Source organism: Phyllopteryx taeniolatus, chromosome 7 (assembly GCF_024500385.1).
Source record: "Phyllopteryx taeniolatus isolate TA_2022b chromosome 7, UOR_Ptae_1.2, whole genome shotgun sequence".
NCBI classification, from domain to species: Eukaryota; Metazoa; Chordata; class Actinopteri; order Syngnathiformes; family Syngnathidae; genus Phyllopteryx; species Phyllopteryx taeniolatus.
This window is the reverse complement of record NC_084508.1, coordinates 8,670,967-8,686,327: the sequence shown is the minus strand read 5'-3', so window position 1 is coordinate 8,686,327 and position 15,361 is coordinate 8,670,967. Positions and strand designations below refer to the sequence as shown.

Here is a 15,361-nt window from a genome sequence, read left to right as displayed (position 1 = left end):
TGTCAGTTACTCGCTACTACCTACGAGGTATACAGTACCTAACTTGCGGGAGAAAGGAATCATTTCAGTTTCAGGATGGCTTCCTCTTCTCCAGGCTCCCAGGGGCGACGCATTCATTTGTCTTCTGAGAACAGGAAGTCAAGTGCAGCAATCGTGAATAGCTGAGTAGCAGGACGAGGCTTCAAGCCGATAGAACAGTGTCAGCCTGGAACACACAAACCATTCATTCATTCATTCGTTCGTTCATTTAGCACCAGTGATTCTACTTTGAAATGCAGCCAGGCTCATGCGTTGGAAGATCTATTTACGCTCCCACCACCTCACTCCTACGTTCACGCGGCAGTGAAATCGGGAGTGTATTAATTCACATTCTGTACGCCATAAGCACAGCCCCCACCTCAAACCCTGCGAGAAGTATATGAGTGGCGCTTTGAAATACAAACTAAATTTGTTCCGGGGTCGGCTCATTTCTCAAAACACTCGCATCTTTAATCATCTTTCCCTGTTAAAATGAATGAAATGCCCATTAATTCAGCCAACCTCCAAAAAAATCAACACAAATGTTTGCAATGTGAAAAGCAGCATTCAATAATATAGTACTTTTTAAAAACAAATCACAATGACACAATTAAATATATAGTAAGCAAGTAAACAGTTTTTGCCACATTTTTTTGCTTCAACTTAATCAAGAACTTCTGGTGTGTGTGCTCTGGACACCTGGGTGCGTTATAATATAAACATCCGGATATACTGTACATGAAGCCGTTCTCAGCTCCTTACTAAGCCGCAGTAATATTAATCATTCTTTACAGAGGTTAAAGAATATATGCCTCTGAATATTGTAATGTTGTCTGTCTACATTTGTTGATCCACCATTTGTGTGAATATATCCGTTCCTTAAAGGGTTATAAGACAGCGATACAGAAGATAATTGTTAACCTGTCAGATGTTTTCCATTGTGTGTTAGCATTAAGGTAGTGTACTTTTACGGCAAGGTTGTGTGGTTGTTTTAAATACACAAGGTGTAATTGTCTTTGGTTTTTGTTTAGTTTGACAGTAAATTAACTGGAAGTGGCAATAAACAGCTGAAAGCGTCACTTTTTTAAGAATTGTTCACTATCTGTCAAACTGCTGCCACCGTACAGTGCCCATATCGTCCAAGCAGTGCCTCATATCTTGAAAATCTTGTATTTCAAGGCACCACTGTAGTCAAAAACTGATTTTTAATGATTTGGTTTCATTTTCTTCTTGGCGTTTGGTAGCTAAACAAATGGCTAACCTCTAAAAATGATTGACAGGCTACTAGAAAGTCTTGTTTTTGTGTACCACAGTATGTGTCCGCTCTGGTCCAGCCTCTGGGCGTTTGTGCCGAATACCTCAACTCCAGTCTTGTCCAGGTAAGCTGTCATGTCATGTACAGGTGCATTTCAATAAATTGGAATATCATAGAAAACATCCACTATATTTCACTAGTAAATATCATGAAAATACTTTTCAAAAATCATTTCGATTGTTTCTTATGCAGGCCTAATATTCTAATTTCTTGAATCAGTGAATCAAAATTGAAAAAGATTACGAAAGGTTTTACTCACTGTGCAATGAATCTGTAAAATGTAATCTAATTTATTGAGAGGCTTTGTATAGCTGTGGTAACCTAGAAGGGATACATTGGATTCATCGTCACAATTTTGTATGGATCACTTCCATTTTCTTGAGATTAGACATGAATTTATTACTGGTCCCTGATTAATTTGTTGGGCAAATTTCATGGTACATAATATACATGCAAGTGGAGGTTTTGTTATATAACCATTCATTTGTAGTTATTCTTGATTTACTGTTTATGTCACTCATACGTATGGTGCTGTATTTATTTATTTATTTATTGAACTAAATTGCTTGTTTTTTTTTTTTTTTTTTTTTTTTTTTTTTCATGCATGTGTTCCAGCCTATGCTTGATCCAGTCATCCATAAGATGATCACATATGTACAGAACCTGGAGGAAAAGGACCTCAAAGACAAGGTAGTGTTTTGTGTATTTTCCACCCAAATGTGATTGACTAATGAGATATCGAGGAGGCTTGGCCAACATACAAAAGTCTGTTTTCAATTTCAACACCGCCTCGAGTGGAACAACCTTTTTCATTTATGATGTAGAGTTTTCTCCTCTACTGAAATAAAGGATATGGAGTACAAGTAGTATTATAGTAAGGCTGTAACGATCGTTTGTGGTTAAACCGTAGCGGCTGGTGAGCATCCCTGACCTGTTGTCGGCCATCAAGCTGCTGTGTATGAAGTTCCAGAGGGACATGGTCACGGTGGTGGATGACCTGCGGCTCGACACGCTGCTGCGCATGCTCAAAACCCCCCATTTCTCCACCAAAATGAACTCCCTCAAAGAGGTGAGCCACCGCAAACACCTTTTTATGCTTCGTTGTGCAGTATTTCTAACCTCGCTTGTTGTCTTGCAGGTGACAAAGTTAATAGAAGAGAGCACGGTGGCAAAGACTGTGAAGAATGCCATCGATACGGATAAGCTACTAGACTGGCTTGTGGAGAACTCCGTCCTGTCAATAGCTTTGGAGGGTAAGAAGTGCAATCATCAACAGTAATGGCCAAAGCATTATGTACAGTTTGCAGTCTAATAAGATCCAATACAAGGGTCTTTTATAGGCAAGTCGGAATGAGCTGTGGTCTGTCACTAACCTACACTAATGCAGTAGTAAACTCCTCATTACAGTAAATACACAAATTCATTTCACCAGTCAATGTTGCACTTTACGTTTGTCCTGAAATTTCACCCGAAAGCCCAATATCTTTTTTTTGTATTTGTTTGAAAAACACTTAAATATAAAACAATCAAATGAAAAATTCTCAGTACAGCGGTAAGTGATCTTGTGCCAAATGGCCACATATTCTTACGCCTTTGCATAAACCAGTTCATTGCAGGCTGTTCGTAACATCCAAACCAAATGTTGGATCATCAAAAACCAAGCACCCCCCCCCGCGCTATGAAAAAAATGTCGCTTATGTGGAAAAAAGTCATAAATTTGTACAGCCATTTTTTTTCTCCATTGAAGCAAGTTAAAACGCCATTCATCTATTCCAGCCCCCCAAAAACAACATTTTTGAATCACATAAGTGAGTGGTGTTTGCATTGTTTGTGTCTCTCTTAACATATTCAAAGCCTTTTGTTGACAAATGAGATGGAGGGGATCGAAATAGCCGAGTCAAAGGTTGTAATTATTCCTTGTGGTCATTACAGGCAATATTGACCAAGCGCAGTACTGTGAGAGAATAAAGGGAATCATTGAACTGCTGGGAAGTAAACTCTCGCTGGATGAACTCTCCAAGATCTGGAGGATACAGGTTAACATCTTGTGTTAACACCGACTTGTGTTTGAATCCAATATGGGCACACACCGTACATCTTACTGTGTGTTTGCAATTCAGGCCGGCCAGTCGTCAACTGTGATCGAAAACATTCACACAATCATCGCCGCCGCCGCGGTCAAGTTCAGCTTCGATCAGCTCACCCACCTTTTTGTGCTCATACAGAAGGTCGGCGACACCGGAGGATGAGTTGCGTCGAGTAAATAACATCATCCTTCGACTAAAATATGTGTGACTGTCATTCAGAGCTGGGAGGTCGAGAGCGATCGCGTCAGGCAGAAGCTGCTCAGTCTGATCGGGAGGATCGGCAGGGAGGCACGCTCTGAAAGCACCACTGGCAAGGTGAGTCGCACATCTGTCTTTGCATCAGTGAAGCAGATGGACTCAAGCGTGAGCAGCCTGTATCAACTGCATGTTTCAGGCTAGGCTTACAGATCTGATCTCATACCTACAGTGTTCTCTCGCTATGTCACAGTTCATCGTTTCTGCTCCCGCTATAGCTCGAAATGTTCTTTTTACAAATTTTTACAGCTATTTTTGACAAAAAGCTTCAAGCTCAGCACGCTTTGCCTCTTATTTGTAGGACTGTGCAAGCAAGTCTTTTTGTTTGCTAAAAGTGATGTTATATGATAGTCTCCCATTTTTTGACTGGAAGGTAGTGAGAACAGGCGCTATTATAATACTTTTAAAAATGCATAATAATCAGTTTAAATGTATCTAAACCATGTGGGAGAGACTTTTTAAAAAAAAATATATAAATACGGTCTCACTATATCGCAGACATTGACCGCGGGTGGGTTTGGAATGTATCCCCCAATCTAAAGGGGTTCACTGTTTTTTGCTGGCATTGATGGGGTACAGTATATGCCATCTGTACTTTCATTTTGCAGTCGCATTGGCAGATATCTGTTCTGACGATATCTTCCTTATTTTTTCCAATTTTCACTGCCATGACAGAAAAAAAATCACAATTGTCACTTAAACCATGCAGCATGAATCCAGCCTGATGTACTATTGTGTGCATGTGCGTTGCGTTCAGGTGCTGGAGGTGTTGTGGGAGCTGGCGCACCTCCCCACGCTGCCTACCAGTCTGGTACAGCAGGCGCTAGAGGAGCACCTGGGGATCTTGAGCGACGCCTACGCTGTCAAGGAGACCGTCAAGCGCAACTACATCATCAAATGCATCGAGGACATCAAGAAGGTGGGCAAGGAGCGGCTGTGTTTTCTTTCCTGCTTGACATTTCTTTAACTATACTCTCTTATTGTGCAATTTTTTTTATTTGTATTATGATAATAAATTTGAGGCGGCTCAAGGTTCAACTGGTTCGACGGTTTTACAGCGAGCATTCCGTTTCTTCAGCTGCTTGCGACCGCTTTCATCTGAAGGTGGCACGTCCCTGTTAACTGCGTTTCTGTTTCTTTATGGCGTGATCTGTGAGAGGCTCAAGCATACACACGACTGTTAAATGTTTTTTTATAATTGGAATATTGGACTTTTCCAAAGATCAAAGAAAAGATTATAAACAGGCAATGATTGGGTGGACTGGTATCCTTTCAATACGATACCCCAATTATTACAATTATAGTATTCTTCTCATCCTCAAAGCCTGCCCTTTTGAGTTGTTGGTCCTGTCTCATGGAAGCGAGACTCTGTTCACCCTCACCCCCCTACAGCGTGGCCATTCAGCTTTTGTTACCATGACTACCGGGGCAGAGCCAGTGTGTTGGGAGTAAAGGCTTCTTTATACTCGCACGGGCAGCGACCGCGCTGACGTCACTGCGGCGATCCCGCGTGTAGTTTGCCTTTATACTCGAGCGCGACCCACGCACGGTTTTGAAAATGTACTGCAGTTCTCCTCCAAGTCGGTGGTGTCGCTACGGCCGGTATTGGCTAGGACGCCACAGGTTGGCGTTTCCTCTGCATTTTTGGGCCATTTCCAGTCGCCGTTTTTCCTTTTCCTTTCAATAATAAGGAACAAAGCAACAACAATGGCGACCGTGGAACAGTGTCTGCTCGAACAAATGGACCTAGATGACAAGATGATACGTTTAATTATGCTGCAAAATCGATCAAGAGGGCAGCGGCGTAGGTGGTATGTGGAACCAAGGGGAACGCTGAGTACGTCATCACAGCATGTGACTAAAACGGACCAATCACAAGAGATGATCTCTGCGGCATTCTACGCGCAGCAACAATTTTTGCCGTGTGCGCGTCAAGTGACGCGTAGGGGCCACGTGGCCAAATGCGTCGGTCACGTGATTCGATGCGGGCGCAGTCGGGGGAGTATAAAGAGGCCTTAAACGAGCAGCTGATGGTCTGAAGAAAAAACTGGTTCCCGTGTAGTCCCAGTTCCAGTGTATTTTCCATTGTGGAGGCAGCACTTCACCACCAAGCCGCCAAATTACACTTGTCAGTTAGTGTGTGGATGATTCATGTATCAGGCGCATGCAGCTCATACGTCGCCAAACACAAATAACCCTAACCCTCTCCTGAAAACGCCCGACCCAGGCAACTTAGTCAAAGATTTGACAATTTGCGGCACATCAATTAATTGAATATTACGCCTATTCCTCGTGGTCTGCTGTTTATCATGCCTGCGCATGTTGCCGCACAAAATGCAGTAAAGCCTCCGAGTGTCTTGCTGAATGCGATGATGTCATCATACTTTGTGTGACCCAGCTCAAATGAAATGTGTGCTGTCCAGACTCAAGAGGACCAAAAAGGCAGTGACACTCAAAGTTCTTTTCTCACTGGCTCTTGGGGAAAGAGGAAATCTGTGTCAGTGAAAGTAAGAGAAGATGCCCGATTTTCTTTTTTTACCTGTTAAATTCCACCGACTTCTCTTGTCTTCAATCTTGCTGCTTCACGCCTACCAACCAATCACCGCGGAGGGTCGTCGAGAGCGGGCTTTCACCTTTGATTGTAATCTGAGCGAACTCAACCAGGTGTATGTTAATCTTGGGTTTGGCACTTGCTAATGATTACGCAGCGGTGTTGATATCTGGCCTTTTGGGAAGAGGCTGCTGAATTGGATAAAGGTCCAGTAGTTATGCGCTGGATGAGTGGTCAGTTTATGGTGGGTGTGCTCGCACGTTTGCAAAGAGGAGTCCAATCAGAGCCGTGGATCTGCGACAAAATTTTAGCTTTTGTGTTCTAAGTGCAAATTGTCATCCATGGCTCTGATTCGCTTCCTGACATGGAACTCGCTACGAAAATGCAAGGTCAGTGATGGCAAACCGAGCATGTTCGGAACTAAGATGCAATGATTTTAAAGGCCATCACAGTCCTTAGGTTTTGTAGTTTGTGTTCCTTCATTCACTATTTACACTGTGCTCCTCTGATGGTCTGCTGGGTCTTTGTTCGTGCGTGTGCGTGTGCGTGTACATGACAGGCTTCCCAGCCGAGCAGCCCTCAGGCGGTTTGGGTGGTACCCGCTCTCCGTCAGTTGCACGAGATCACCCGCTCCTTCATCAAGCAGACCTACCAGAAACAAGACAAGGTAACACATAGTCATCATGTGCTCAGTTTTATAAAAATCTTACAGCCAGTTGTAAACCCATTGCTTCGCAGGCTATATAACCGTGGCATATTAGTCGTGAGAGAACATCTGGTGTGCCGTGGTAAATTAATTTGACCGAAAATTATTTATTTACAACAAATGTTTTTTTGTTCATCGTTGCTAGCGACGTTATAGTGAAAGGGGGGAAAAAAATGAAATGCTCTTCCACTTCTACCACACATCATCTTGTCAGTGTAGCGTAATTGTAATTCCCCACATACTTGCGCTTCACTATTCACAAATTCACTTATTCGGGGTTTTCCGCAGAACCTATCCCCAGATATTTGCTGGGGGGGGGGGGGATCACCTATTTGCATTTTTTGTTCTTTCTGAAATACCCCAAGATTGCAACAAAGCACTGTGTAATCAGACAAGAGTACATTGGTGACAAGAAAGCATGTTGAATATATCTCGACTGGGAGACAAGCTTTGTATTTCTGGGAGGAGCTAAGTTCAGCCTGTGTTTTTAGAAGAATTACATGTGTACATGTAAGTACATGTGCACTTCCAGTGTGTTTTTTTTTTCTCTCTCTCTCATCATCTGTATTATTATTTTTTAAGGGTAATGTTGTCAAATTAGTTTGAAATGATATTAAAGTGGTTTGGGATTATAGTGTTTGGTAATTAATATAGACCATTTTAAGAAAATGCAGGCGACTGTTAATTCCATTATATCATTACAATTTTCTCGTGTAAAATATGAGCCTTGGCTGGATAAAGGTTGGTAAACACTGTTCCAGAGCACACGTTAATGCAGCAGGAGGCGCTATAATCCATTAAGTGTAAGGACGTTTTAACCAGCAAGAAGCCCAAAAAGAATCTGTCCCAGAAAGCGCATAATAATGCTGCATTCCGCGAAAAACTGTGACGATAAGCTCCGAGTGTCCATATTTGCCATTTCAGCTGTCTCTAATGATGCATGGCAACAGTGTTGAATCAAGAAAAGTGGAATTACGCCGAATGTGACATTTAATCCTCCTGTTATGTTGCGGGTCGAATCGACCTGTTTGGCAATCTCGAAAAAAAAATCTTTTTTTAAATTAGTCACAAATGTATTCTACTGGCCTTATTTTTTTCCTTGTAATGTTAATTAAAAAAAGACAATTTACATTTTTGGGTGATTAAACATTGAGTGAACATTGTCGCTAAGAAACAAACACAGCAGTTAATTATGCAGTTAACACAAACATTTGATTAAATTCATGTAATTCTAGCTAGCATTGACGTTTAGTCTATTCCAACAAGTTTCCTAAATAGACCCAAAGTGATGCTAGAGACAAAGAGCTAAAAAAAAAAAATAAGAATAATAATAATCAAAATACAAATATTTACTGCCACACCATTCCTTCCCACAGAGCATCATCCAGGACCTGAAGAAGAACTTCGAGATTGTCAAGCTGATCACGGGTTCCCTCGTTTGCTGCCATCGACTTGCGGTGACCGCAGCAGGAAACGGTTGCCTGTCAGGCTCCACCATGGTGGACGGAAGATACACATACCAGGAGGTTCATCTGTGCTTTTATTTGTCTTAGTTCGACATAGTTCCCACAACTGTACTTATTTTGGGACCCGCTATCCCCTCTACTTTCAGTATCTGGATGGCCACCTGCGCTTCCTGGCCTTCTTCCTCCAGGAGGCCAGCCTCTACCTGGTCTGGAACAGGGCCAAAGAGATCTGGGAGTGCCTGGTGTCCGGCCCAGATGTTTGTGAACTGGACCGTGAGGTATGCAGACTGTTATGCAAATGCAGTGTTTGGGAGCGTCTCTCTCTCTCTCTCTCTTTCTTTCTGTCTTTGGTGATGGTGGTGGCACATGCTGATCACGTCAAACATTAGCCCGTTGCTTTAAAATGGTTGTCGTCTTGCTGCGCTCTTAGTATGTGGTGTACTCGGGATGACCAACACAGCACACCACACAAATAACCAAATCTCCACCAACAATCGTCTCCTGCAAAACAGATGTTTGTTGTAGTACCAAGACTAACCTGTGAGTGGCAGACATTTATCCATCCAAATGACGTATAATAAAATACAAAGAAAAAGAGAGAAGAATTTAGCCTCACCGTTCATTGCGGTCGAAAACTCTTGTCTGTGTCATTTTTCTTGGGTGAATGACTGCGACTGACTGGCGACCAGTTCAGGGCGTAGTCTGCCTTTCGCCACAAGTCAGCTGGGGTAGGCTTCAGCGCCCTGGGAGCCTAACCGGGATAAGCAGTGTTGAAAATGGATGGATCATGTAAATATGGGGCGGGAACAAATTGACTATATTCTAGGCAGATGGTGGCACAGTGGACGACTGATTAGAGCGTCTGCCTCACTGACTGAGGACCGGGGTTCAATCCCCAGCCCCGCCTGTGTGGAGTTTGCATGTTCTCCCCGTGCCGACGTGGGTTTTCTTCGGGCGCTCCGGTTTCCTCCCACATCCCCAAAAACATGCATGGTAGGTTAATTGAAGACTCTAAAGTGCCCTGCGATTGGCTGGCAACCAGTTCAGGGGGTACCCCGCCTCCTGCCCGATGATAGCTGGGATAGGCTCCAGCACAAGAATTGAAACGTTGAGGGAACTGTAGTTTGTCATCTTCCCCACTAGGGTGAGCAGCTACACTTACATTGTGTTTTCATCCACTCATGCAAACTTTGGGAAAATGAAATCTAAGAAGCCGTTTGCAATCACCTGTACTCATGCCTTTCTAGATTCACGTAGGAAGTAAATATATATGTTGTTGTTTTTTTCTTATCTGCACATTAACCTTATTTACTGTACTTAATAGAAGGATTATGCGATTCAATTCCTAGCCTTGATCGCATTATTCCCATTTTCTATTACAGATGTGTTTCGAGTGGTTCACCAAAGGCCAGCATGATCTTGAGAGCGATGTTCAGCAGCAGCTCTTCAAGGAGAAGATACTGAAACTGGAGCCTTATGAGATCACCATGAACGGTCAGGCGTGCTTTTATTGACCTCATAATTGAGTATTTGATGCACCTCCTAACGTCGTTATGTGTCCCTCAAGGTTTCAATCTGTTTAAGACCTTCTTTGAGAACGTCAATCTGTGTGATCATCGACTAAAACGCCAAGGAACTCAGCTGGTCCGTCTCGACTCGAGCATTTATCACATTTATGTTGTGTTCCATAAATAAATAAATAAGCAGCGATCTATCCTCAATGTTGTAAAACGGTGTGGTTTCAGTGTGTTGAACGCCTCGACCTGTCAGGGATGGACTTTATCTGGCGTATCGCCATGGAAACCCCTGATGAAGAGATAGCCAATGAAGCAATCCATCTTATTATCACCTACAGCTACACTAATCTCAACCCCAAGATGAAGAAGGTTAGTGCAAATATCTCTCTTCTATGTTCAGAGTAAAGGAAGGTCTAGGATATCTTCATTCATTGCTCGCCTGTTAAAGCCTCACTGAAACTCCGTCTCTTGATCAACATCAATTTCTCTTCCTTGCAGGATTCAGTATCTTTGCACAAGAAATTTATTGCCGATTGTTACAAGAGACTAGAGGTGAGTGGTACGCTGCGCTGCTATTACAACTGATTGTGCTTTTTCAAATTGTATTCTTCTTCTTTTTTTCTCAAAACACATTTTTTTTGCGTGGATATCAGGCAGCCAGTTCTGCCTTGGGTGGGCCTACTTTGACGCACGCTGTTACTCGAGCCACAAAGATGTTGACGGCCACTGCCATGCCCACGGTGGCCACGTCTGTACAATCACCTTCCAGGTACAATTTAGGAAAAGCCTGGTTATTGTCAGGATTAGATCTTGGTCCATTTTACAGCGGGCTGTGTTCTTCTCCAGATCCACTAAGCTGGTCATAATAGAAAGACTGCTGCTGTTGGCTGAACGCTATGTAATCACTATAGAGGTAGGCCCCATGTTTTTCAATTCTAATAGATTTTGGTCAACGAATAGACTATATTTAGACAGAAACTACATACTCACAAATCAGGTTGCACGCATTAAAAGATAAGTGCCACTTTTAAGAAAGCGCAGTTATCGGAAGATTTCAAGCTGCCTTTTCCGCAGACAATATTCACAAGGCTCTAATTCCCAAATTTAAGTTGGCTATAGTCAATCTTTTGAAGACTTTTTGTCAACTCAAAAACTTCTATCCAGTTCTTGGCAAAGCGGTGTTTGCAGCGCCTGTTTTCTACTTCTTTAAAACTCCTCTCCACTAACATGAGAAAAAGTTGATGGAATTTTCAACTCATCACTTTGGGGAGCGGGGGAACAAAAGTCTCTCGACTTGACTTGACGCTCGGTCGTTAGGGAGTGCGTGAGCAGCACATTACACTAAATACAGAATGAATGATCATTAAAATGTTAGTGTGCAATACGAGCCATTTCAATTATTCATCGTGTTTTTTTTCTGTAAAGCGTTTCATCTCCATTTACAGGATATGTACTCTGTTCCACGCACTATTCTACCTCATGGGGCTTCGTTCAATGGACACCCTGTCACGCTTCACATCACCTACGAGTCAACCAAAGACACGTTCACCTTTGAGGTACTGTAATGGCTTCCCCCTGTGCCCTCCACACGTTTTATCGATTAGTACCTCCAGGCGAAATGTCTCTTTTTGTCCCTGCAGACCCACAGTAATGAAACGATAGGAAGCATCCGGTGGAAGATATCCGAGCACTTGAGCTGCCCGGTGGATAATGTCCAGATCTTTGCCAATGATAGTGTGGTACGTGTCCGTATTGTCGATTATAGGAGCTCTGTGTTCCTCTTGTTTTTTTTTTGTTGAAATAAACTATTTTTATCTGTCACTCCCTCATTAAAGTATTGTACTCCTCTCCCAGTCATGTGTTTCCCCTGAAGCCAATGTCTATTCTAAGTTGTCTTATCCATTTGGCCTAAAGGGTCTACGGAGTGGCAGGGGAAACACCACCTTGAGCAACATCCCTGTTTTTATTTTTATTTTTTCTCTCATTCGATCCCTCCGCTGTCCCTTCACCTCGTGTTAGTTGACCATGAATCGGGACCAGAAACTGCTGTCCCAGCTCGGCTTTAGCGACGAGCAGAGCCTGACTGTGAAGAGCTCGGGCACCGGCACGCCTTCGGGCAGCTCCGAATCGTCGGCCTCCGCCTCCAGCAGCTCCAGCTCGGCTGTCTTCAACTCCGCCTATGCCCTGGAGCAGGTATGGTCTGCAGGATCAGTAGAGGAGGTTTCATATTCCACACTTTGTTTTGGTTCTCATGTATGTGTGATTGTCTCTCATAAGGAGAAGTCCCTGCCCGGTGTTGTGATGGCGCTGGTGTGCAACGTGTTTGAGATGCTTTACCAGCTTGCTAACTTGGATGAAACCAGGTAAAAAACAAAAAAACTAAATACTAAACACAAATACCATTAATCCTCTTTCTGTTGTGCACGCCTTTGCGACTGGAGGCAGTACGATACAGTCCTATATACACACACAAGTGAGAAGTTTCACAGCTAAGTGACACCGTAATCCTAGTTGACAGTGGATAATGAATATATGCCTGTGAATATTGGTATATGGTCTGTTTGCACAGTATTGTTGCACCGTTTGTGTTCAAATACCTGAGAGCTCAGGTCGACTGACAAGAAAATGTGTTTTCTCTCCTCCCAGGATCACACTGCGTGTGAGAAAGCTGCTCCTCCTGATCCCAACGGATCCCGAGGTGCAGGACGCTCTCGACAACTTTGTCCCTAAAGAATCCAGCGTGTGGAGCCATCAGGTACAGTCAGTCACTTCCGAAAGCGGGGGGCACGTGTCATGATTTCAACACCTTGACTGATTTTTTTTACATTTGAGAGACCCCACAAATGACAAGGAAATGTCTTTTATTGAATTTTTTACTGCGTGGTGTTCTCAAGAAAACGGCACACCACACACACATAATGATGTCTGTCGTTCTACCAAGACTGAACTCTGTGAGGGAGCATGGTGCCACAGGGCATCCAGACTCCTTCTACTCCTTACTCTTATTCTGTTTTGTAGAAAACACTATTCACCCTCGGCCAGGGAACGGGCTCTCGCTCACCATCCATGGCCTCCAAGCAGCAGCACCAGCCCCAGCCCAGCGCCGCGTCCATCCTGGAGTCCTTATTCAGGTCTTCGGCCCCGGGCATGTCCACCTTTCGAGTGCTGTACAATCTGGAGGTACTTAGACACATTTGAAAACCAGCTTCAACCTAAGGTGCCACTGCACAATGTAATGATGCAAGAGCTGTGTTAAAAAAAAATGACTTGATGAAGTTTATTTATTATTATGTTCAGTTTTGATTGACACTCTCATTTCTTATACTTTATATTTACTTGTAAGAGGAAACTGCAAAACACCTCTCTGCACTGCAAACTACAACCATAACATGTTGTTCCATTAGCAGCAGCTCTTGTAGTGGATGTTATTATATTCTGCAAGTGTACCTAATGTCTGTATATTTAACCAACTAAGATGCTCACTGTTTGCCATTTGCACCTCAGGTGCTAAGTTCAAAACTCATGCCCACTTCTGATGACGAGATGGCGAAAACCAGCAGCAAGTCCTTCTGTGACAACTTCCTCAAAGCAGGAGGCCTCAGGTATGACACATACAGCATCCATATGAAAATACTTAATACAGGGGGGTCCTCAGATTACGACAGAGTTCCAATCCTTCAGCGGCAATGTAACCTGAATTTGTATGGAATTCATAACGCGGCATAGTCGATCACTAACCTATGCTAATGCAGTTGTACAGTCATAATTATACTGCAGTGAAACACCATCCAGACCCAACTGCCAAAGATGAAAATCCGAGGACCCCCTATACAAGTATGTTTTGTTTTTCCCCTAATAGTAGTCTGTCTCTCTTTTCTCTTGCAGTCTGGTGGTGAATGTTATGCAAAGAGACTCCATCCCGTCAGAAGTGGACTATGAGACCCGACAAGGCGTCTACTCCATCTGCCTTCAGTTGGCCAGGTGCATAACACTGTCAAACGCACAGAGATCACAAAGAATTGGATCTCCCATGCTCAACTGTTTTCTGATGGCAGGTTCCTTCTGGTTGGCCAGAGCATGCCCATGGCGCTGGATGATGATGTAATCCGGGACGGAGAGGCACTGTCGTCCCGCCCGTTCCGCAACAGACCCGGCACTGGACGCCAACTCTCTCTCTGTGCGACGCCGGAGAAGTCCTCCTACAGGCAGATGTCGCTGTCTGAGCGCTCATCCATCAGAGTGGAGGAGATCATACCCGCTGCCCGTGTGGCTATTCAGGTAAAGCGGGGTAGACGCATACCGATTTTTGAAATGTGTATGCTTACTGCTCATATAGCGTAAGCAACTTCAGATGTCCAGCACAACACACTGCACACGTAACGATGTAGATCTGAATGTGTGTAGTCCTCTTTCAGCAACACATTGCAAACAATATAACTATAATTGTAGCACATTTTAAGCTTCAACATCTGTGCTCCCTTTCTGGTGTAGACCATGGAGGTGGGCGACTTCACCTCCACCGTGGCCTGTTTCATGCGACTGACCTGGGCAGCGGCGGCAGGGAGACTGGATCTTGTAGGCAGCCCGCAGCCCATCAGGGAGACCCACGGCTCATTTCTATCTCAGGGAGTACGCACCAGAGTCAGTAGCACAGGTGAGAGATGGTGTTGTTGGTAGATGCAAAGTTTTAGGAAATTAGACTTTTGAATGGCTGAGAAACAAATAGTTGGGTCGCTGGAGCACCTGCCTATTAAGTGTGAAAATAAACAACCAGGCAAATCATTTGTTATCTGCCTAAATGGTTATTTAGCCAGTGGTGGATTCGCACATGTGGCCATGCATTAGTAAACTGGAGATGGGAGTGGTAAATATCCACTGCTCTGGAGATAATCTCACAAATCTCCAGAAACACTGTAAAAAGTCGCCGGATTCTTCAGTAGTTATTCAAAAGGAAAATGTTAAAGAATGCCTTATGTCACAATACTGACAAAGTAGGAATGAATATTTGATATGCAGGAAGTAATTGCAGCTCCAGCAGCGAGGGAGAGACGACGCCAACCGCACTGCACGCCGGCATCTGCGTCCGGCAGCAAAGCGTCTCCATAAAAGACACCATCATCGCCCGCGAGGCTCTGTCGCTCCTGGTCACCTGCTTGCAGCTACGCTGTCAGCAGCTGTGTAAGAATCGAGCCACAAGTCACACACCTGTGATTATATTTGTTGCTTTCTAATGTTGTCGCATATGCTTGTTTTCTCTCTACAGCCTCTTTTTACAACCTGCCCTGTGTCAACGACTTCATTATTGATGTGCTGCTGGGATCTCCCAGTGGAGAGGTAAGCTGCATTTCAAGGAGATATGTCATGATTTTTTTCACAATTTAAAACCATTAATTCCCAGGCATCTTAATAGATAGATAGAATGTCTGTGAAGTACTAAACTGCTCAA

General features: G+C 43.7%; 1 protein-coding gene across 2 annotated transcripts in view; it reads left to right on the top strand.

The window, feature by feature from the left end:
• Positions 1-15,361, top strand: part of usp24 (ubiquitin specific peptidase 24) — a 44,132-nt gene that overhangs the window by 12,495 nt on the left and 16,276 nt on the right. The window contains exons 8-37 of one of the 2 annotated variants that reach the window (XM_061778807.1): positions 1,332-1,397; positions 1,949-2,023; positions 2,244-2,402; positions 2,472-2,586; positions 3,266-3,369; positions 3,454-3,561; positions 3,640-3,735; positions 4,433-4,594; positions 6,099-6,182; positions 6,786-6,893; positions 8,309-8,458; positions 8,545-8,676; positions 9,781-9,892; positions 9,966-10,042; positions 10,144-10,284; positions 10,414-10,467; positions 10,569-10,684; positions 10,762-10,828; positions 11,361-11,471; positions 11,556-11,654; positions 11,935-12,108; positions 12,193-12,278; positions 12,562-12,670; positions 12,934-13,095; positions 13,420-13,517; positions 13,801-13,896; positions 13,971-14,193; positions 14,407-14,569; positions 14,932-15,093; positions 15,179-15,249. In XM_061778807.1, coding sequence (XP_061634791.1) covers positions 1,332-1,397; positions 1,949-2,023; positions 2,244-2,402; positions 2,472-2,586; positions 3,266-3,369; positions 3,454-3,561; positions 3,640-3,735; positions 4,433-4,594; positions 6,099-6,182; positions 6,786-6,893; positions 8,309-8,458; positions 8,545-8,676; positions 9,781-9,892; positions 9,966-10,042; positions 10,144-10,284; positions 10,414-10,467; positions 10,569-10,684; positions 10,762-10,828; positions 11,361-11,471; positions 11,556-11,654; positions 11,935-12,108; positions 12,193-12,278; positions 12,562-12,670; positions 12,934-13,095; positions 13,420-13,517; positions 13,801-13,896; positions 13,971-14,193; positions 14,407-14,569; positions 14,932-15,093; positions 15,179-15,249 — 3,480 coding nt within the window. The remainder of the gene's footprint in view (positions 1-1,331; positions 1,398-1,948; positions 2,024-2,243; positions 2,403-2,471; positions 2,587-3,265; positions 3,370-3,453; positions 3,562-3,639; positions 3,736-4,432; positions 4,595-6,098; positions 6,183-6,785; positions 6,894-8,308; positions 8,459-8,544; positions 8,677-9,780; positions 9,893-9,965; positions 10,043-10,143; positions 10,285-10,413; positions 10,468-10,568; positions 10,685-10,761; positions 10,829-11,360; positions 11,472-11,555; positions 11,655-11,934; positions 12,109-12,192; positions 12,279-12,561; positions 12,671-12,933; positions 13,096-13,419; positions 13,518-13,800; positions 13,897-13,970; positions 14,194-14,406; positions 14,570-14,931; positions 15,094-15,178; positions 15,250-15,361) is intronic. The other variant, XM_061778808.1, reaches the window with a different exon arrangement.